Source organism: Malurus melanocephalus, unplaced genomic scaffold (assembly GCF_030028575.1).
Source record: "Malurus melanocephalus ecotype Western Australia unplaced genomic scaffold, MMel_1.1 scaffold_208, whole genome shotgun sequence".
In the NCBI taxonomy this organism is placed as follows: Eukaryota; Metazoa; Chordata; class Aves; order Passeriformes; family Maluridae; genus Malurus; species Malurus melanocephalus.
The window spans coordinates 2,828-24,798 of record NW_026623440.1 but is presented as its reverse complement, the minus strand read 5'-3'; the positions used below and the strand labels follow the sequence as shown (position 1 = coordinate 24,798).

At 55.0% G+C, this 21,971-nt stretch overlaps 4 protein-coding genes across 4 annotated transcripts in view; 3 read left to right on the top strand and 1 right to left on the bottom strand.

Annotated features, from left to right (window-relative positions):
- The first annotated feature begins 10,778 nt into the window (after positions 1-10,778).
- On the top strand, positions 10,779-12,074 carry CHCHD10 (coiled-coil-helix-coiled-coil-helix domain containing 10). The gene is made up of 4 exons (XM_057373851.1): positions 10,779-10,858; positions 10,940-11,123; positions 11,282-11,426; positions 11,817-12,074. The coding sequence occupies exons 1-4, from the start codon at positions 10,803-10,805 to the stop codon at positions 11,834-11,836; spliced, it is 405 nt and encodes a 134-aa protein (XP_057229834.1). The 5' UTR covers positions 10,779-10,802; the 3' UTR covers positions 11,837-12,074.
- A 37-nt stretch (positions 12,075-12,111) lies between these two features.
- CUNH22orf15 (chromosome unknown C22orf15 homolog) lies at positions 12,112-19,643 on the bottom strand. Its single transcript, XM_057373850.1, has 6 exons — positions 19,523-19,643; positions 15,809-16,000; positions 14,681-14,767; positions 14,296-14,421; positions 13,938-14,012; positions 12,112-13,477 (listed from the first exon to the last, which is right to left on the bottom strand). The coding sequence occupies exons 2-6, from the start codon at positions 15,831-15,833 to the stop codon at positions 13,320-13,322; spliced, it is 471 nt and encodes a 156-aa protein (XP_057229833.1). The 5' UTR covers positions 15,834-16,000; positions 19,523-19,643; the 3' UTR covers positions 12,112-13,319.
- On the top strand, positions 16,686-19,309 carry VPREB3 (V-set pre-B cell surrogate light chain 3). The gene is made up of 2 exons (XM_057373852.1): positions 16,686-18,388; positions 18,631-19,309. Exons 1-2 carry the CDS (start codon positions 18,340-18,342, stop codon positions 18,957-18,959), a joined length of 378 nt encoding a protein of 125 aa, XP_057229835.1. The 5' UTR covers positions 16,686-18,339; the 3' UTR covers positions 18,960-19,309.
- Positions 19,644-19,728: 85 nt separating the features above from the next.
- The window catches only part of LOC130578055 (immunoglobulin lambda-1 light chain-like), a gene marked incomplete at its 3' end in the record, with an annotated part of 4,023 nt that continues 1,780 nt past the window's right edge, over positions 19,729-21,971 (top strand). Inside the window, exon 1 of the mRNA XM_057373866.1 lies at positions 19,729-19,780. Within this exon, the coding sequence (XP_057229849.1) occupies positions 19,729-19,780 (52 nt within the window). The remainder of the gene's footprint in view (positions 19,781-21,971) is intronic.

Here is a 21,971-nt window from a genome sequence, read left to right as displayed (position 1 = left end):
TCCCGCCCGTCCCGTCTGCTCCGCCCCACCGCCCCCCGGGGGCGGAGCGGGGCGGGACCCCCTCCCACGCCTGCCCGGCACCGGCCCCGGCCTCCGTGCAACCGGCTCTTGTCTGGGTTGGGGTGGCTTTACACGGGTCCGTTCAAAGGTGTCGTTCACCTCTCCTGCCTAAGGGTACCAAGCACTAAAACCACTCCTCTAGTTCCCATGGGGAATAGCTCATATCTGTGTTTAAATGTGTCTGCACCCCTGCTTTGCCTGTGCAGAGCTCTGCTTCGCTCACTTTTTCACTCAAACCCTTCACTCACCCTTTGCAAGAAGGCTTTCCCTGGGAGGGATGCTGAGCAAGGGGAAAGAAGGGAGCAACTCCCCACTTTGGAGATGCCAAAGCCYCCTCCGTCTGCTCAGCCACCTGGAGATGGAGGCAACAATGGACAGATCTGGTTTCTTGGTTCCTGTTTCCACGGGAGAAGCCCTGGACTGTGTCAGCATCCCCTCAGCAGACTGAGTTTAGCTGAAAATTGTTTCAAGAAATGTATTGCAAATAAGAAAACTTTGATCTCCAGCTGCCTGGGCTGGTGTGCAGGGAGTGGGTAAAGCTTCCTGACATCCCGGACTCTATTACTGCTTTATTTGTCTGTGATCAGTTGTTCATGTTTAGTTTTATGGGAACCATACTGACGATGTAAATACTGGGTACGGGAAGCAGATGTGAGAAGAAAGAGCCTGGTCTTGGCTGGGTTGGGAAGGTGCTGCAGTGTTTAACTTACAGGCTGTTAGCAAGATGTCCCTGCACCATGTTCAGCATATCCCCGAGGCCTTGCTCATGACAGGGTACAGGGGAGCAGGGAAAAACACTTTGCACTGTGGAATTCACCCTTCTGCTGTTATTCTGGCTGTGCCCCAGGAATGCAGAGCAGACCCTACTTTCTTGCCTTTCTCTGAGCCAGACAGCTGGGTTCCAGTGAAAAAAGCTTTTCTGCCTTTGTCTCTCTTTTCTTTAGTGTCTTTTCTTTTAATGCTGGTGTCTCTGGGAGCTCAGTGCTTTCCAACCCATGGCAGTAGAGCCATGGGGAAGTGGGGAGAGGCATGGAAGCAGCCTGTAAGGCAGCAACAGGCAGTTTGGCTCTTCTGAATAAAAGCAGACTTTTAAAGGGGGTATTCTGGGAAGCTTGGTCCTTACAGAGATGGAACTGCATGTGAGAACTGCTGGCTCCTGCCAAGGCACTTAACACAAWAGAAAGTGCATGGTGTGTTTGGGATTGCAAGTATTTCCCAGCCAAGCAAGTAGRTGTTTAGTAGCAGAAAAGTGGCCCATTGGGTGTTCAGGGGGCTCATATGCTCCCCTTCTGGAGAGGGCCCTGTGTGCAGCCTGCAGAAGTCCTTTTTCCTTGTGTTCCAGTGCTGGGAGCTCTCTCAGCCACTGTTTGTCCTGTTCTGTCCRTTTGTCCTGCCTGTTTGCAGCTTGCTGGATGCACAGCGGCTGCTGGCAGATGAGCAGAGGGCTCCCAGCCCAGCCCAGAGCACCAGCAGTCTGACATCTCTCAGTGCAGGCACTGTCTGCTTTCCTGCAGCTCCTGCCAGGCTGGAGCCAAGCTTGGGCTTCCCGTGATGGCTGCAGGAGCTCAGTGGAAGCTTTCTCAGGGTCCCGATGGTCACTGATGTTGCTGATACAGCATCCACACACGTAGCTCTTCTTGCTCAGCATCTGCTCAGGYCCTCCCAGTCCTAGCAAGCGGCAGAGCTGTCGAGGGTTTGCCAGGTCCTTCTGACCACGAGCATTAGCTTTTCTCCCACTCCACCAAGGCTTTCCAACAAGGAGGGCCTYGTGAACACCTGGGCAGGCAAAGCAGCATCGTAATGTGAGTCTCAGCAGGAACCACCAGCTGGACATAACATCTCTCAACAGCTCAGCAGGTGTTAGGTGGAAAGAGGCTGTGCAAGAGGAAGAGAACAGCAGATCTGATTCTCTGTGAGCAGCAAAGAGCTGGAATGACTTAGCCCATGGGCCACTTGGGTGTGAAACTGCTGTAAGGCGCTTCGGACTGAGAGGAGGTGGGGGAAGAGCTGTCTGATGAGAGCTAAGGAGAAAGGGGAGGGAAGTGAGAGAGAAACTGAATTTAAATGGATTAAGCCTGTCTGTCCAAAGTCCTTTGTTTTCTGCCACCTCCCTGGTGTGACTTTCACAGCTGTATTCTGTGTGGCTGAGGACCTGGGTTTAGGTTCCTTGCAAAGTCAGCATGGAACTTTACACCTCCTAGGGATTTCCCTGAGCATCTGGAAGATGGTCCAGGAKCCAAATGCCCAGGACAGAGAAACCCTTTTGATTTCTATTTTCTAATGTCTTTCATTCTCTCTCTCTATAGGAGATGACCTCACGAATTGATGTCTGCAGCATCACTGGTCAGTGGGTGACAAATGGGAATGCATCCCAACCAGCTCACGCTGCAGCTCACACCACAGTCCCGGAGCAGCTGTGGGGTCCTGTGGCTCTTCCTCCCCTTCTCCCTGTGCAGCTGCAGCCAGTGCTGGGGCTCAGCCCCGGGGCTCAGCCCTGGGGTTTGGCCCCGGGRAGCAGCTCCAGCCTGGCCGTGGTCACGGCAGGGCAGGGGCAGGCTGCAGCTCGGGAGAGCTCTGCCACAGTGTTTGTTGTCTAATCATCTCCTGCCCCCGTGCCAGCAGCCGAGCGCACACAAACAGTGCCGGGCTCCGCTGAGAAGCGCTGCCTGTGAGATAAGCCAGGCGAGGAAAACACATCCATCTTCGTGTCTCTTGGCCTGAGATGCAGTTTCATCTGCTGGCATTTTCCTGGCGTAGGCTCAGGGCACACCACAATTCACCTGGGGAGCCAGACGCCAGGGAGCCAGCTCCCATTCCTGGCGAGAGGTGCTGGTCCTGACTGGCGCAGGGTGCAATGGTGGCAAGGAGCTGGAGCTGCGGCCCTGCCACTGCTCAGGGAAGGGAACTGAGCCCGGGCTGAGCCCTTGGGACAGCCGGACCTGGCCACATATCATCAATGGTTTGTTCACCTGAGCAACAGGCCAGACTCCCTGTGCAGCCCGCACCCAGGAGAGCAGAGCCCAGGGGAAGAGCTTCCAGCAGCAGCCAGGACAAAGCACGAGTGGCTGGGACACAGTGCCGAGCAGAGACTCGACTGCAGCCTGCGGCTGCTCGGTGGCTGATAAGGAGGCTGCTAGTGCCGTCTTGCAGCGCTCCCAGCCTGCCAGCTCTTCGCAAATGAAACGTCCCGGTGAAACGCCCCCCACCCTTGGCTCCCTCTGATCCCCTCCGAAGCCGATCTGAGACTGGAATGTCTCCTGGGATGTGATTCCCTCTAGCCTGAGGGGAACTGCGTTAATAAAACCCAGCGTGAGCAGTGGAGGCGATGGGGGAGGAGGCAGGCAGGGCTGGTGAGATGAGGCTTTCATGAGCAAGTCGCAGGTCTGCTGGAAATGTCCCGTCCTGTCCTCTCTCCCTCCCCCTGTCCCTGGAGTCGAGCTGTGGAATTCAGGGTGTGGGTCGAGGCTTTTCTTCACGCACGTTTCTGCTCAGAGCAGCCAAGCTCCTCACCCTCTCTCCCCCCTCCTCAGCAAACGCTGCTGAACTCAGTTCTCTGAACAGGTACCACTCCCCCAGCTCCTCTCGSCACAGCCTCGCTGCTGCGGGATCCTCCTGCCCCTCCACTTTGCTCAGGATGTGTTTGCCTGTGACAAGTGAGAGGTGTCTGTCCCCAGGATGTGCAGGCCAGCTTGGCAAACCAGGGCCAACAGCAGGAAGGAGAGAGTGCTCCCACATCTCGGTAGGATGGGATGGCTGCACTCATGGGCTGGTTGGTGCTGRATTAGCAGAACCAGACAAACATGGGGCTCTGACTGAAAAAAGCCATGTGAAGGCAGTAAGGATGTAAGCCGGGAGAAAAAAGACAGGAGAGCAAGMAAATTCAGTTCAGAGGATATATATGGGAAGAGAGATGACAGAAGTGTGGGGTTTATTGGTGTGAGTGCACTCTTGGGATGCACAGCAGTTGCTTTGTGCAGCACTGATGCCATGTCCTGCCACTCAGAACTCATGCTACTCTGGGTTCTCTGTGTGACACATACTGCACTGCCACCAGCAAATGTCACTGGAATAAATTGATTGGACAGTGACAGAAATCAGTTTCCAAAGTTTTTCCCCCACTTTTTCTTGTGCTGTAATCACTGAACTCTGAGACCGCMTTATCACAAACTCACTGTGGMAGCCTCAGATCCAGRGAGGCACCCAGAGACCACACTGAASACTCTGAAGAGCCATCTAAAAGGAGCATCACGAGAGCTTGCACGAGGCAGGGAATGAATCCAGCATGGCACACAGAGTCCAGCCCTTCTAGAGAGCTGAGGGGTTTGCTCAGACCACCAATTTTTCAAAAGGTCAGACTGTTCCTACAGAGAACGATGTTTGCAGTCTTCCTATGGAGGAGCCCATGCATRGCTTCAGCTTTGAGCTCTGTGGTGGAGATGCCAACTAAAAGAAAAGCATTTCAGMAGAAATCATGACAAAACAGAGTGCACAACCAGACTGCCCTGTGCATTTGCAAGGGTTATTGACTTACCATGTGAAAAGGAGATGCCACTGGCTTCTTTTACAGAAAGGAAAATATGGGATCTGATATTCAGTTTCTGAGAAATTTCTGTTGGAAGCCGGTGCTTGGACAGCCTCAGTAGGACAGGGAGAGCAATGTGCTGATGAAAACTCATTAAACATTTTGGAGAGCTGGGACAAAAGGCCCCAAATGACAGATGTGTGTGAACTGTTTGTGTAGAGGCTGCAGCACCTCGCAAGATCTCCCTGGCTGCCACACCAGSTGTGTCTTTGCTCGGGAAGGGGCAGATGTGGGGAGGCAGTTACTGTCACATTCTAGTCCAAAGCAGTAGCTGTTCAAGGGTTGGTGCTAAGAGCCCCCCAAGGTCATGGGCAGATCCCATCCTCCCTTCCCTTGCTGGTCTCAGGCTGTTTCACTGCAGACACCCAGAGCTGTCAGTGCCCCCGGGGCTGTTGTGGGGAAGCACCGAGGCAGCCCTGCAGAGATATTTGCTGTCTGTCTGCACCGAGGGGACGACCAGAGCAGCCAGGGAGCAGCTGTGCAGGGGCGGAAAGGAATGGCCCCTGGGCACACATTTGGGTGAGGAGGAAATGCTGAAATGTCAGCCTGGACACTAAAGGCAAAGCATCGACAGGTGAAGCAGGGAGTCTGTAAAGGTGTGAGATATCTCCAGGGCCCGCTCAGCACTGTTACCTCCTGCAAGGGGTCTGAGCTCACTGCTTCAGACTCCCTGAGACTGTTTGACAGATTCCAGCCACASGAGAGGCAGCAAAGGTCATGGTCTCATTGCTGAGATCCCCCTGATATACACCAATAAAACCTGTGCTAACATTTTAGCTGGCTTTGTGTCTCTGGGAGCTCTCTATTTGCTGTCTYGTCCTGTGTACAGCAGGTGAATCCACAGTAACCATCTTCATGATCCGGGCATAGATCAGACATGTTTTGGAAGAGGTAATTTCTTGACTAGGTCTGACTGAGGAATTTGGGAACACAGAAACCCTTCTTTCAGTTACATTTAATAGCACCAGACTTCAGCTGGGATGAGAACATGAGTCTAAGACCACCAGCCCCACTTCTGGATAAGTGAATGCAAAGGAAATGGAACTTCCAAGATGCAATTGCCACAGGMAGATTTGGAAAAGCTGTCTTTCTTCTGCCTCTCCTTTCTMCACCAGGAGCTGAAGGCATGCCCATTTGGTACCTTCCTCCACCAGAGTGGTTCAAGTGGCACAGGTAAATGCAGAGATATACCCACACCTCCCAGGACCCACGGGCATGGCTGAGAGGAGCCTCTTCTGATGGGAAAAAGTTCTCTGGAAACCCAGAGCAGAGCAGCATAGCTCAGGTGTGCCTGGGGTTCAAATAGGAAACATTCCTGAATCGATACAGGTCCGGAAGAGCCTTCAGACCAAAAGTGGGCTAACATGAATGAGTTAAAATCCTTTCCTTTGCTTGATGAAATTTATTGAAAACTACATTGTTCATCTGTTGAAACTTCACAGCTGTTGAGATTGCCCTCRGGGCAAACCACATCCAAGAAATGGCATGTAGATCCAGGGAGCACGAGACTTGAAAGCTGAAACGGCACTCTGAGCGCTGCCTCCCCTTCCCTCGCAGTCACGTCTGGCCATCTGCAGCTCCTCCAGTGAGGCACTGTGGTTTTTTCTTCCTCCCATTTCTCATGTCCGACTCCTGCAGTACAGTCACTGTTTCAGGCATTGTATTTTGACTAAAACTAACTGAGGAGGGATGCAGACAGGAAGACGTCTGTGTGGGGAGAGTGCTCAAAGCCTGTGGCAGCGTCCAGAGTGAGACAGGGCTGTGTGCCACACTGCTGTGGTGCTGCCATCAAATATCACCTGCCTGTGACAAAACTGCTGTTTTGTTATCCTTTGGGGGAAAAATCTGTGAATTCTGTTTAGTGGCAGCAACTTGCCTTTTTATATTATTATTATTATTATTTGCTGGTTGCAACTCTGCTTGCAAAAAACTGTCCAGGATAAAAAGGTAGTGCTTGCATATTCCCTTCTGACCTGAGTGCTCTGTGTGAGCTTGGGGACTAAATCAGCCACTTGGCACAAGCAAAACTAGGACCAGCCAGAACTCAAAGATGAAAACAAAAGGAGGACACGAGAAAGCCACCAACTGCATACAGTCAGTCACAAATGATTCATGGAGTAATTTTGAGTAGCAAACACATTGGTAAGAACTGGAGGTTTTGTTTCTGTCTTTTTGGGGGATTGTCCACAAACAAAAATATTGGCTAATTCATCAGACGCTTTCTTCTGCTTTGAATAGTTTGCCCAGATCCCCGAGCAATCATCCCGTGCAATTTGCTGTTAACCTAAATAACTTAAATTCAGGTACACCCAGAGCACGGCCCAGATCTGCCCCTGCATGCACTAATTAGGGTTCTCCAAGCGCAAACCTGCAGCTCGGGATGCAGGAGGCTCCGGCAGCACCCCCAGATGCTCCCGCTGGTGGCGGGGACCGCGCAGGATGTGCCGAGCGAGGCGTGGCTGCACCGAGACGGCTTCTGCAGGAACGGGGACACTTGTGGGCGTCACTGTCCCCTRAGCAAACAGCCTGTGAAACTGCAGCCGTGTAAAGCCAGCCCCGCGCTGTGCCCGCTGGAGGGGCAGACAGGTAGGAGACGCAGGGAGGCCGGCACCGCATTCCTTACCTGTGAAACAACCCCTTGAGAGCCAAACGCTTGGGGAATTCCTAGATCCCTTTGTAGCCACATTTCGGCCGTGACAGCGTGAGGATTTAAGCGAGGCAGACTCTGGAGGGGGAGGTTATGAGCTCCTTTTAGAGCAACGGGGAGAAAGCTGATGAAAAACACAGATCTGCCTTTTACAAACCTGGTCTTACCTGCTTCTGCTGCTAACAGAAGGATGAACTGGCCAGCCAGGACACCAAGTTATTCAGAAATTACTGAGTAAATCCTTCCAGAAGTATTCAAGAATTAGTTATTGCCTTCAGATTTATATGTCCCTAAATCCAGAGTCAACCTTCAAGTGCAGGCAAGCCCTAACATTTGAACTATGTAAGGAGGGATCTTCTGGAGCAGGGGAAAAGAGAGGCAAAATGAAGCTACTTGATTGAATCAAAGGTCAAATTTAGACTGAAAAATAACGGAATTAGGAAGTTTGGCCGGGCAAACAGTGAAAATTCTTGCGAGGATATTTATATGTAAATAAGGCCGTCCTGCACAAGCCCCCAGTGGGAGGATGGCTCCTCGGCAGGGCTCCTCACAGGCAGACCTGACACCGTACTTCCACCTCCGGTGCTGCGGACTCTCCAGCTGGGAGCAGAGGGCTTGCGGTGGGCGGTGTGTGCGCGGGTGGAGTTGTGTACACTCAGCCTCCCAGACAGCCACAATAAATTATCTCATTAGTAAACCCAGGGTAGCTGCGCTCCTCAGCACATACCCGGCCTCCCACTGCACAGAAAAACTTGGCGTCTAATTAACCAAATCAAAGGGTCCCCCAGACGCAGCTTAGAGGGACGCGCTCAGCTTGAAACCCAGGCTCCTTCAGCAAGTTGTTCTGTGCGTAGTGGAACTAATGAATCTTGATTTCTTATGGCTGGAGCTCTGGCATTCCCTGTGCCCCCTGCAAGTCCRTCCTCTCCTCCTGCCAGCACATGCCGAGCTTCTTCCTGTGGCCAGGAACAACCGAGAAGGGAAAGGAGCCTGCGGTGTGGCAGCTCCGGCCCTACATCGTGATGGCTCGACTGTGCTCCCGTGCTGACAGCAGAGAGCTGAGCTGAGCTGAGCTGAGCTGAGCTGAGCTGAGCTGAGCTGAGCTGGCAGAAGGCTGAGTTTCCTCGCAGTGAGGGGCTCCCTGAGGTCACCTTGGTCTCCCCTCCTGCCCTTTTCCTCTCCTGGGTGTAAGTCCTCTGCTTCCCCTCAGGCACTCGTGGCTCAACTGGATGGGGCTGCACAAGGAAGGGAACCCCACTTCTCCAAGAGGCACAGCTGGGAAAAGGAAAAGTGCAGGTGCTACTGGGGCAGAGGCTTTCCAGTCACATTCCTCCATTCCTCTGCTTTTACAGTTGCTTGGCCCCCTCTCAGTGGGAAAGGACAGGTAAACACTGGATGTAAAATGCTGCTGTTCCAGCTAAAGGCAACACTGCACAGCTCCCAGGGCAGGTGAGCTCCGTGGTGCTGCGAGAGGAGGGATTTGGGGGTGTTACCCCTCAGAACARGAGACCAAAGTGGTGTTTGTGTGAGGAACAATCCCTTTCTTTCCTCGGGAGTGTAGGAGCTGCAGCTCCCCCCGGCCTGCCCAGCTCCTGCGCCGAGAGGGCGGCTTGCTTTACAAACTATTCTCTCTTCCCCTCGTGCTGGAAATTTGACTCTACAAAAACACTTACACAGCAGCTAATTGCCAGCCCTGCAGTGACTTAGCTCTCTAATTCCTGCCAGTCAATGAACCAGCCCAAAGAGCTGAATGTACGAACACAGCCCTGGAGACATAACATAGTTAGGATATAGTTAGGACAACTTCTGGATCCTTCTCAATTTTGGGAATTTCTTTCTCTCTGCTGGGCACAAAGAGCATTCAAAGATGGAGCTGACAACAAGGCCAATCCCAGGGAGACGTTGAGGAGACATGGACCCACAGAGGCCCTGGAGACCGGCAGGGGTGCCAGGGAAGAGATGATTGTCAGGAAATTGGTTTGAAGGTAAAACTGGCGTCGTCCAGCCTGTCTCTTAATGATTTGAGGGCTCATCATCTTCTTTTCATGGATTCCTACAATGTCCACGCCTTCCAAAGTGTTCCTTGATCTTGGGGTTTGTATCCAGAGGGCTGCTGCAAAAATTGTTGTGCTGGCCAGTGGYTCAGACCACATCATTCCTCCCTTGGCTCCTCCCTGACACCCTTATTTCTCTGCCCCAGTCGTGGAGTGCTCATCTTCCCTCTCCCAGCCACTCATTACCCACCTCTCCACCCCGTCTGTTCCCATGCAACAGAGGCTGTCTTCATTGCCCATTCCCAACAAGCCYCTTCATGCTCTCCTGGTGTGCTCCACACCCGGGAGAAGAACCCYGTGAGCATTTGCAAAGCCACAGCATCACCCTCCCTGGAGCTTTCTGTAGTGACCACACCTGCAGCACCCGTCCTGAAGGGAGCATGAAGCCAGGTGGGATCATTCTGTGTTCCTAGGCAGCAAGGRACAGGACAAGGGGAAATGGCCTCAAGTTGTGCTAGGGGAATGTTCAGATTGGATATTAGGGAAGATTTCTTCACTGGCAGGGTCATCCAGCTGTGGCACAGGCTGCTCAGGGCAGCGCTGGAGTCACCACAGGAGTGTGTTCAGAAATGGTGTGGGTACGGCAGTCTGGGACACGCTTCACGGGTGTCTTTGGCAGCGCTGGGTTAACACCCACTCTCGGTGGCTGTGTTACTGTCACTCGGTGGCTGTGTGGCCGTGGCTCGGTGGCTGTGTTACTGTCACTCAGTGGCTGTGTGGCCGTCCCTCGGTGGCTGTGTGGCCGTGGCTCGGTAGGCTCGGTGGCTGTGTGGCTGTGTGGCCGTGGCTCAGTGGCTGTGTGGCCGTCCCTCGGTGGCTGTGTGGCTGTGTGGCCCTCACTCGGTGGCGGTGTGGCCATCATTCGGTGGCTGTGTGGCTATGTGGCCGTGGCTCAGTGGCTGTGTGGCCGTCACTCGGTGGCTGTGTGGCCGTCCCTCGGTGGCTGTGTGGCTGTATGGCCCTCACTCGGTGGCGGTGTGGCCATCACTCGGTGGCTGTGTGGCCCTCACTCGGTGGCTGTGTGGCTGTGTGGCCATCACTCGGTGGCTGTGTGGCTGTGGGGCCGTCACTCGGTGGCGGTGTGGCTGTGGGGCCGTCACTCGGTGGCGGTGTGGCCATCACTCGGTGGCTGTGTGGCTGTGGGGCCGTCACTCGGTGGCGGTGTGGCTGTGGGGCCGTCACTCGGTGGCGGTGTGGCTGTTTCGCCGTCACTCGGTGATCCGTGGGTGATTCCCGCTCCCGTCCCCGGTTCCGGACGGGCCTCACGCGCCCTCTGCCGGGAGCGGCCGGGCAGTGCGCGGCCCCGCGCGCTTTCTGCGCATGCGCCAATGGGCACACTGCCATCCCTCAGTGAGGCGGAGCTGCGGCTTCGCTTGGCAGACTGCGCATGCGCACTGTGTCACGTGTCTCTAGCGGCGCCTCTTAGCGAGGGGCGCGGGGCGGGGCGCGCAGAGCAGCGATGGCGCGGGGTGGCAGGAGCGTGTCCCGGCCCGCGGCGGCACCAGCGCCCGCCAGGTACCGGGGGGCTCGGCACGGCGGGGCCCGCCGGAGGACACTGCCCTGCGCCGCCTCACCGTGACCCCTTTCTCTTCACAGCCCGGCCCCAGCGGCCCCGATGCCCGCGGCGCAGCCGGCGCAGCCCGGGCTGATGGCGCAGATGGCGAGCACGGCGGCCGGCGTGGCTGTGGGTTCCGCCGTGGGACATGTCGTGGGCAGCGCCATCACCGGCGTCTTCAGCGGCGGCTCCTCCGAGCCGGCCAAGGCGGCGGCGCCCGCCCAGGTGCGAGGGGAGCCGGGCTGTGCCCTTGGGCCGCCCTTGGGCGACGGGCCCGGGGCGGGGGTGCGGCATGGGGCGGCGGGACTGGAGAGCGGGGAGGGCTGGGAGGGAGCGAAGGAAGGACAGCTGCCCCTCGCCCAAGGTGACAGAGGTGCCCGCAGGAGCCCCGGCCCGTGATGCAGCAGTCGCCCTACGGACCCTGCCACTATGAGATGAAGCAGTTCCTGGAATGTGCTACCAACCAGAGAGACCTGACCTTGTGCGAGGGCTTCAACGAAGCTCTGAAGCAGTGCAAGTACAGCAATGGTGAGTGTGCCCTGTCCCTGCAGGAGGGAATTGCTGCCAGTAGAGCACCTCAGAGGGTTTGAAGGTTGCAGAAGCAATCTTTTGAGGTTATAGTGCCCTTCAGGGGTTTAAGTGGAAAGCAGTTCTGCCTTTCTGTGTCCTGGAGACCAGAAGGGAACTGGAAAGTGAAGGAGAAATTATCTTGACTATGTCTCTGTGAAGGTGGGGAGGCTGTAGGTACCTTCTTATGGAGTCCACGAGAAGCCTGTTGATCTCCCTGGCTGATTCTGTAATTCTTGCTGCATTTGTTACAAGCTGTTGTCAGTAGTTAGGTCTTGAGCTGGTCTCCTTGGGTCAGAGAGCTTTGCTGGAGCATGAACCTAATGCTGAACTTGTGCTTCTTTCCTGTAGGTGTTTCTTCTCTCCTGTGAAGAATTTGCCCCCTCATAGGGAAGAGGATCATGGTGTAGAGCCCCGCTATCCCCAGGGAGTGGAAGGATGGACAGGGAATAAGCTGGAGGGAGCAGACTGACCAGACAGGAGTATTCTAGCGGTAAATCACATCTGAACTAGTAGAGAAGGAAAGGAATGATTGGACCTTAGGGTCTTCAGAATTCAGATAGTGCTGTATTTATTACAGAGAAATAAAGAATTTATTTGGACCTCTCACTTGTGCATGTTCTTTATTTTAGCTACTAAAATGTTAGAATTGTCAGCCACATAAAGGACAAGGCACAGCTGTATATTTCCTGCAAACAGGAGGTACAGCCCACCAAGGACTGTGCCTGCATGACTTGACAGATCCAGACATTGGCTGCCCTCCAGGAGAGGAGAGGCTGGAGAGAGCTAATCCAACATGTGTCCTATAGTATTTTCAGTAATAAATTACTTTTCCTGTAGGTATTCTCTTCCTGCATACCTGTCCTGACCTCAGAGCTAAGAGAGTATGAACTGTCTGGCTGTGGGACTTGGATATGGTTGGCTGATCTGACTTTACAGCTTTAGCAGGTTATGCAATGTTCTCAAGGTCACTGGCATCAGGTGAAGTTTGGAGCTGCTTTCCCCTCACAGTCACCTTGGCAGGATGGCCTCGTGAGTGCTGCCTGGCAGCACAGACTGGCCTTCAGCAGGACACCCTGTTCTTCATGTTGGTGTAAAAGAGAATTTTGAGGCTTCAGCTGGTGTTCTAGGTTCAGCAGTGAAACCAGGACACTTTGAGATGCTTAACTGATGCATTTTCGTGGCAGAATAAGTGTTTTAACCTTTTGGTCTCTGACTGTTGAATAAAGGACAAGCTCTCAGCCCCTTGCTGGGATCTGTGAGGAAATCCAAGTCTAGACGGTAGATGCTGGCAGCAGATACTGGAGGCTGGTGTTGCAAGTTCTGCCCCTTCTAAATGTCACAGTCTTAAGTTCTTGGTAGATGATGTATTGAGCTGTGCCTGGCCTTAGCAGGAGTGTTGTGTGTTCTCCTGACCGACAGCCAAGGGAAAAAGGTGCCAGCAATTCAAAGCCCAAGTGCTCCTTGTGCTGAGATGTCCTGTGTGAGCAGGGAGGAACCACTCCAAAGTTGTTTTAACTCCCTTTAAGAAATAAGTGTTAGACTACTGCACTTAGACTTGATGCTCCTGCTGCTCATGGGTTGAAAGGAGGTGCAGGTTCTYGTCACTGGGGAGTGCAGGCCATGGCATGGGAACGGGAGACCTCTTGAAGCAGGAGGATGTTGCTTGTGCCTGCCTGTGGTGATGGCTTTGCCTGGTTTGTCAGGGTGCAGCKTGGGATGTGGTGTGAACCTCTGGGAAGAGCAGGGGATCTCAGGAAGCGAGGGTCAGTAGCAGGGGACTCTTGCTGTGCTGGGAGTACCAGGGCAGGTGGTTGGGCCCTGGTGGTGGCAGACCGGTAACGGGCCTGCTCTTCATTTAGGGGTCTTCTTGAGTTGCAAGCTCCTCTTGCTATTTGAGGTGGTCCTGTTCCTGGCTTGGGTGCTGGTGTTGGGCTGAGCCCTCCTCTGCATGGAGCCCTTCCTTGTCTGGACTTCCCTCTGGGTCTTTCCTGAGAGCTGCTGCAGCTGACCTGTGGAGTGACCAAGCYCTTCCAGAGCTGTGTTTTCCTGCTGTGTTGGTCACTTGCCCATGACATGTTGAGCAAGCACTGCCAACAACCTTGAGACTACAACAAAACCTGTGAGACTACAGCCTGGGAGAGACACTTGAGGGTTTCCCAATGTTTCCTRATGTCCTTCCCTCCCTGTTTGTTCCAAGGAAATGGCCCTCTTTGCCAAGGGGACGGGGTGGGTAGGCCTCTGCCTGGTGTGGGGTGGGAGGGCAGCAGGTTCCTGCTGTCACTCTCACTAGGAGGGGTTTGCACACCAGCCCTGCTTGTCCCTTTGGTGCCTTAATGCACTCGATGCACAGCCATAAGYAGGCCTGAAGGAGTGCAGTGGGATCAGAGGACAGTCCCACAGGGGCCRTACAAGGGCTGAGGTGGGGACCTCAGATCCTCTGTGGATCTGAGGTGGGTGCCTGGCTCTTACCTGGTAGGTCAGGGTAGTGTTTCCCTAGGTCCTTAAGCAAGGATTCATAGCAGGGGGCTTCAGAGTCTTTTTTTCCTGCCAGCAGAATGGGAGAAATTGATTAATCTCTTTCCGGGCTGCAGACTGAAGGCTTGTAACTGGGGCAAGCGGTTCTGCCCAACAAAGGTTCCTTCTGCCCTGGAGTGGCCCTTGGACAAAGGCTCAGCTCTAGTTCTTCATCCGAGCTGGCTTCTGCCTCCTCGGAGCTTCTGTGCTGGGTCCACATGACTGCTGAACAGAGCCCCTCTCCAAACCTACCCCCAGAGCAGACCTTTCTTGGCTCAGAGGCTGAGCTGTGCTGTGTCGACAAGGCACTTACGAACAACTCTGATGAGGATGTAGTGCTGCCTTCCCTGTAGGTATTTACTGGTGAGTTCAGATTCAGGATTTTCCACTTTGCTCAGATTCATCAGGGTGCCCTTTTCGTCCACAAGATCGATGCAGTCTGGAGGGAGAGACGTGGTTAAAAGGAAGCCCAGTGTGCCCCTGTGTGGCCAAAAAGCCTGGGGGGTTTAATGGTATTTTCCTTGGCAAGTTACACWTCAAACAGAATCTGGTAAGATCTGGGGAGCAGGAGGTTTCCTGTCCCTTTCCCTGTGTTTTGGGATGTTCTGTGACCCCCATGTGACCTGTTTGTTACCCTCTGCTCTTTCTCTATGGATGAGTGCCACTCCCTCAGTGACCACTGCCCAGAGCACTCGTACCTTCAGGCTTGCATTGGCACTTGCTCTTCAGGTGAGTTGTGAGCATCAGGACATAGCAGTTCAGGTTCACAAACRCTTGGCAGTTGGCTGCAGACAGAGAATGAGACCTGAGATAGCAGCGTGGTCATCCCAAACCCACGGGGCACAGGGCATTGCAGGAGTCTCAGCAGATGGCTGAGAAGTGCCTATGTGGCATCAGCAGGGCTTTAAGCAGCTGCATTACAGCCATGGCTGTTGGTAGTTGGTGMTGAGAATGCACCAGGTTAGGGGAAAAGATGAGTGCTTTGATTTGGGGAAAACAGTTCTGATTGATGAAGTGTCTCTGTCCTTCAATTTTGTTCCATCAAAAATGAGWAGGAAAAAGCAGTGAGCCCTGGTCCTTACCAGTCCCCTTCTACAAGCTGGTCCCAGTCACAAGGGGAAAGAGCTGGAGATWGTGGCTGTGTCACCAGAGGATATTTTGGCTGTGAACTCTGACCAAGTTTGTCACAATTGAGAAATCCCCCAGGGCTGACACACGTCAGCAGTCAGAGCTGGGGATCCAACTCAAATAGCAGAGGGAGCAAAGGCTTAGGACAGCGTGTGTCTGACTGCTTCAGCCACGAGTGTCTGGGGTCAGGCCAAGGCCCTCGGCCAACAGGGTGAGGTCAGCAAAGGGGCTCATTCCTTCCCACAGATACCTGCTCTCTGAAACTGAGAGCCAGGATTTGAGCCAGGGAGCCCTTCCCACACAGCCTGGAGTAGAGGAGCTCTGCTGACAGCTGGCACTTATACCCCATGGCTCTTCTGGCTGTGTCTAGGTAAGCAGGGCCTGCTCSGGTGATTTCCCAGAGCTGCCAGGCTGGGAACTCATCCTCACCTCTGGCCTTGGTCCCAGTGATTATCTCAGCTCTGCTGGAGTGATTTTCCTCCATGATTCAGAGTGGAGGTGGGATAGAKCTCTCATTTTTTAAAGCAGGTGAGGTGCAGGATGCTGCAGTGCCCTGGCAGAGCTCTCCTGCCTGTTCCCTGAGCACTGGGCATTGGATGCTGTGTCCCTCCCTGCCCCCTGTGGGGGTGACGAGGGTGGCACAGGTGCCCGCTGGCCCCAGAGCTGCGGCACAGCCGGGGCTCTCTCTCCCCACGTACCTCCGTATCTCACTTTGGCGAACATGGTGCTCCTGTGCTGGGCTGTGGTCCGGGTGCCTTCCTGCAGGCAGTGCTGGGAGCTGCTGCTGAGCCCAGGGCCAGGCTGTGTTTCCCAGTGACGCTGTTGTGGTTTCAGTAGCCAGAGCTCCCAGCAACAGTGAATGGCCCTGCCATTCACTGAGCCTCCTGCAGCTGTGGGGTGAGTAGAGGGGTAGAAAGGGCTGAGCCGAACAACAGCCTGTTGGGAAGGCTGGCTGCTCCATTTGGTCCCAGCTGCTCTGAATTTCAGACGTTTTGTAGTCTGCTGGTGTTTCCCACCCCCCTGTTTTTCCTGCAGCTCATGTGGGCTGTGGTGGTGTTAAATCTGCCCACCAGGCTCCTAACTGAGCCCAGCACTGCCGCAAGGGCAGCCCACCTTCTCTGTGAGATGACTGGATGCCACTGGAGAAATCACTCTGAGGATCCTGCCTGTGCTGGTCCTACTCTGGGGCAGGAGGCAGTGGGATTTTGCAGCCCTGTGATGTGCGTGGCCATGTGCCAGCTGCACCTTCTATTTGKTGCCCAAATGTTGCTGTGCAAATGTTCCTTCAGCAGTGCGTCAGGATCTGCAGCATCATCCCCTTTTCCTGTGGAAAACATAAGGATGGAATCATGTCCCCAGGCTGCTCAGCAGGTGGGGAGGGCCTGAATGGTGGGAACCAGTAACAACAGTGATGCACTCACTGCTCTGKGGACAAATCCCCTTTCTCTGAAATGCCCCTGCTTGCATGAGGAGGCGATTTCCCTGTCTTGCTGGGTTTCATTTCAGTCTGTCTAATCCATGGACTTGACCTATTCACGAGCTTGGGACAAGGTGTGTGGGGGTGTGTGTGTGTGTGTGTGTGACACTCCTCACCAAGGACATGTGCAAGGAGACTTGAGTTCATCTTGCCACCACCTTGCAGAATTTGAGGAGTGCTGGTGAGTAGCAGCTGGAGCTATATCTGCATGAAACACAAGCTGCTGATACCTGCAGGGGCAGGACTCCACAAGGCCACAAACACCACTGGCCTTGGATGGGCTTTGGAGCTGGTCTCGTGCAGCTGTGGCTGCATGACCTTGCTGAAGGCTGGCTCTAATGAACCTGATAGAGGGGGTTTGCCCAGATGGGCTCAGCTGGGACACAGCCAGGCCTTGCTGCTTGTGCCAGGACTGCTGTGTGGCACCACATTGCCCTGCCAGGGGCACAGCAGCCCTTGCTGCCCTCGTGCCCTGCAGTCCAGCTGTGCCAGGTGCTCTAGGGCCCTGTCAGGTCTAACTGGCCCCTCACTGCTCAGTTACAGCTGCTCTGAGTGACCCAGAATGCAGAAGCCAGATGAGCCATTGGGTGCACCAGAGCTCTGCAGGGTAGCACAGCAGAGCAAGGGTCCAGCTTCCTGCATCAATCACATCCTTGGGTGATGGAGCAGCTTCCTCCTCAGGACTTGCCCCTGCCAGGGACACAGTGCTGGGGTGCTCTGAAGAGGCAGGGCTCTGCCTCAGGGCTCCATTTTCCCTCACAACCAGAGTGCACATGGGGCAGTCACRTCAGGACCCACTTGCAAACGTCTTTGGCGTGGGGATGCTGTGGGTGCTGCAGAGGGATGGAGTGGGCTGTCCCTGGGCGGTGATGAGGTGGTATTGGCAGGGGCTGAGCTGCCTGTGGAGGGCAGGAGGCACCCACCAGCTATGAGAAGTGCATGCTGACCACACTGCTGTGGAGGACAGCYGGGTCTGGTGGCCATGTGACAGTGTCACAGACAGGAGGGCCTTCACGCCTGCTGAGCTGGTGGCCTGTGGCTGTAACGGTCTGCTGTCCTTCCGCACGAGGCACCAGCTGTGCTGCAGCCAGCTCTGCACCCTTGGCAAACACCTTCTGCCCGGTGACCTTGGCAGCCACCCCACCATGCTGCCCATGGCTGCTGCTCCTCAGGTGGCCCTGGAGAAGAGGCACCGCCCTTGGCATCATCATCAGTTCCCRGCCCCTGCAGCAGGTTATGCTGTGATGGAGCTGCATGAAGGGAGCAGCAACTTTCTTATGCTGCTTCTGTGATGAGCCTGAAGGATTCTGGCACTGCCCATCTCCCATTCTCCCTGGTGGTCCCCAGCCTGCTGCCTCCACAGGGCATCCTTGGCACAGTATGGCCCAGGGTCCTGACTTCCTGTGTGCCTGGCAGCAGAAAGCCTGGGTATGAGACCCCAGGGAAACCTCACCAAGGAGAGATGGTCAGTGATGCTGCCCCAGTGTCCAGGACAGAGCTGGTAGGGTGTACTGTGGGTGCATTGGTGCAGCTGGAGGAACTGGCCTGGGGTGAAGGTGGGTGCTGAGCAATGCTCGGCTCTCACCCCCTCCCTTCAGCCCAGCTGCAGCAGAGTGAGCAGCCCTGGGGAGCAGAGTCCCTGAGCCCCGTGTGTCATTTACATACGTCCCACTGGCGCCCACAGCACAGCGACCGGGGTTAGTGCAGCACCCCTGACCCTCTCGGAAACAGCCTCCCTTCCTCTGCCTCGTCATGGCCCCGGGCTTCATGGTCCTGCTCCTGGTGGGGACGATGGGCACAGGTAAGGGTGGTGTGGCTGAGTCAGTTCTGCCTGGGGGGGCACTGCAGGGTGGTGGGCAGGACTGGGCTGTCCAAGGGGAGRTTGGTTTGAGTGGGGCATTTGCTTCAAGGCTGTGTGGTGTGACGAGCGGGATGGTGGTTGTGAAATGGCGTTGCCTCAAGGGAGCCGAGGGACATTTTGGGGCTGAGGGTGGTGGGGTACGCAGCTCAGTCCATCAGTAACCGCATCTTTGGTGCGTGCAGCTTCCAGGACTCAGCCYGTGCTGACCCAGCCGAGCTCTGTGTTCGTGCTGCCCGGGCAGACAGCTCAGCTGTTGTGCACCCTGAGCCCCCAGTACAACATCAGCCACTTCGGCATCTCCTGGTACCAGCWGCGCCCGGGGCACTCCCTGAGGTATCTGCTCTATTACAACTCTGAGCGAGACAAGCACAAGCCTGCCAAGACTCCTGACCGCTTCTCTGCCTCCAAAGACCTCGCCAGCAATGCCTGCATCCTCACCATCACATCCGTCTGCCAGGAAGACAACGGCACCTATTACTGTTCCCTGTCATCTGCCTCAAAATGGTTCTAGAAATGGGGAACAAAAGCTTTCCGTGCTTTCCCTGGCAAACCTGACGTGCTCTCAGCAGGGAGAGCAGCAGCTCTGGGAAGAATGGGAAAGGCCATCTCGCAAGCTTGAGCAGGCCCGGCAGCGCTGCTTTGTGCTGGGACGTGCAGCAAACTCCTCTTTTGTCCCTAACTGTCCCCCACGGGGCAACAGGGAGCCCAACACGGCACGAGCCCTCCAGAGCCTCCTGCTGCAGCGGGAGGATGAAGGGCTCTGCTGTGGCCTGGCTCTTCCAGCATCCGGCACAAGGCGGCGTTCATCCGCCTGGGGCTTCCGCAGAGTCTGGCTCACCTGGTAATAAAGGTTAATGCTCACCCAGGCGGCTCGTGTCATGTGTACCTGGGGCAGGAGGGCGAGCAGAGGGCGCTGTGGCCTTTGGAGGGGACTGTCGGGCGGGATGGAGCCCTCACCCATCCCGGGAGCAGCCCCTCGTCCCGGGCAGCCAGRGCCCGCCGCCCACACCGCCCTGTGCCCCTCCTCGCTGCCCCCGCCGTAGCTCCTGAGGGGACAGGGACACGCGTGGGTACCTGTGGGTGCTTTATAACGATGTTTCACACAGGAAGATGAAGGATTTCCCCACAGAATTCCCCCAGGATTCAGGGGAGCACCGGGGTGGGCGCATTGCCCACGCTCAGCAGGGCGCGCGCGCGGGGGCGGCCCTTAGGACCCGTTAGGCGGGCGCTGATGTCACGTGAGGGGCGTCTGGCGCTGCCATTGGCTCAGGGGAGGACAAATGCGGGTGCGTCACTTCCTGGTTACCTCAGTGAGCGTCAGGGCCCCGCGGGGTGCGGAGCGGGACGGGCCATGAGCGGCGGATATCTACCTTGGTACGGGGACTCTGAGGTAGCGCCAGTTCCTCAGCCTGCCTTCCCTATGCTGTGCTCATCTCGATGAATCCTGGCGAATCCCTCAGTGATAGCRATTCCTGAACTGTAATTCGCTGGGAGAGGAAGTAGGCATGAATAAAAGTGAAAAAACAGAATTCTTTTCTAGACCCTTCTCGTTGCAGCCGAGTGAGGGATTAATACATTCTCCTGGTTCATAAGAACTCTGGTACAAGCCTGTGGTGGGTGTGAGGCTGCAGGAGTGCTCCAGCTGGCTGTGTAGCTGCTGGAATTCTGTGTTATGTTTTTAATTTTAGGTAGCTGTAAGGTTCCTGGTGTCTCTGCAAATTCCTTACCCTTTGCTCTGAAGCGGCTCCTGCTGTGATGTGGTACAAATAGCTGGGTCTGCTCATTGAGAAAGGTCTGCCCTCGAATAGTGAAAGGAAAGTYTGTGTTTTGGAAGCCACATTGCATTGGTATAGGGTCCTTCACTGATTTATAGTCCATGCCTTCCTCCTCCTCAGAGCCTGAATTATCCTGAAGAGAAGGTTGTACCTATCAGGCAGTTCAGAATTGGGCTGATTCATGGCTATCATGTCATTCCCTGAGGCCATTCAGCCAGCCCGGCACTGCTGCAGAGGCAGCTGGATCTGGACATAGTCTTAAGGCACATGCACAGATTTGAAGCCTTTAGACATGAAAAAAAAAATTGTACATCACCCTGGGGTCAGCTACAGGAGCCTACAGTGCCTTGGAAAGGTGAGTGAGGAGAGCCCTGAGGTGCCCAGTGCTGCAGGTCCCTGGTGTCCCCTGAAATGCAGGCGAGTGTCTGGCCACAGCGCTGGCGAGGTGCTGGGAGGATCATGAGGCCGGCCTCCTCCCTTCCTGGGGAATGCAGGGGGAATCCCTGTTACCGGGGTTTTCTTAGCCCACAGGTCAGCTGTGACAGCCCTGCTCTGGTGTGTCTGGTGCTGCTTCGTGTGCCCAGAGAAGGACGAGTTGCAGCAGCTTCTTGAAGTTGTTTTGCTTTCTGGTGTCCTCCCAAAAGCTGCACTCTAGTTTTGTAGGCAACTGGACTTTTGGAAGCCCTTTCACCTTAAATGTCTGAGCCTGCCATAGCTTAGGCTGTCGTAGGCTAAGTGCAGCTGTGCCTGAGACATTGCTGAGACATTGCTGTCGGTGCCTGCAGACCTTGCAGTGCTTCCCATATCCCTGCAGCCCAGGGCAGCCAAGGGTATCAGAACAGATAAGCATAAGGTATGTTAGCAGCCAGAAGTGTAAGCTAATTGGGAAATCTGCCTTCTTTCCAGGAACATCACCCCTTCATTTGTGCTGAGGGATATCCAGGTCTCCACGGTGTGACTTACGTGTACCAGCTAATTGAGGATGACGTGAAAGTAGAAATAGTTGAGTTAAAAATATTCAAAGTTAAAAGTGTTCAAAGGTGCTTGATGAACTCTCCCTGCCTTTCACCCCTTCCCTTCCCAGATCAATCTTGGGGGATGTGGGCTTTAACACAGTGCTCCTGCTGTGGTGAGCTGGGCTGGAAAGCAGCTGTGACCCTTCAAMTGCTGATGACCTGTTCTTCTTGGTCCTCAACCAGCACCTGAAACAGAAGACACAGCTGATTAAAGGAAAGAGGCCTGTGGAAAAATTCTGTGTCTGAGGAGAAGCTGATGTGTTCCTGACCTGTAAGAGTTGCAGATGGAGGTGGTAGCTGGGCACTGGACTGTGTAAAGTGAACATAGCATAGTAAATTCTTGTCTTCATGTAACTGAGTCCAGTTAATTATGTTTGTAAAAGGTGAACATCAGCKTCAATTTGCTATAAGGGGGCTCCAAGGGCTCAAAGGAAGCTGCTGTTTGCTTCCTGAGATGGAGATGGCAYATATCAGAATCTGTGAATATGGAATATCATATCAGAATCTGTCAGAGATGCCAAGAACTTCAACTGTGCTGGGGACCCATCCTGCCTCCTTCATTGGAGCAGCATGGAAAGGCAGAGGCAGGTGTGGGAAGGGTGGTGTGGAGGGCTCTGTGCAGGGCTCTGGGGCTGGGCAGGCTGGGCACTGGCCCTGGTGCTCCAGAGGCTGCAGATGCAGAGCCCTGCAGTTCCCCRAGGCGCTGCTGACGAGGGGCAGTGTCCCTGGGGC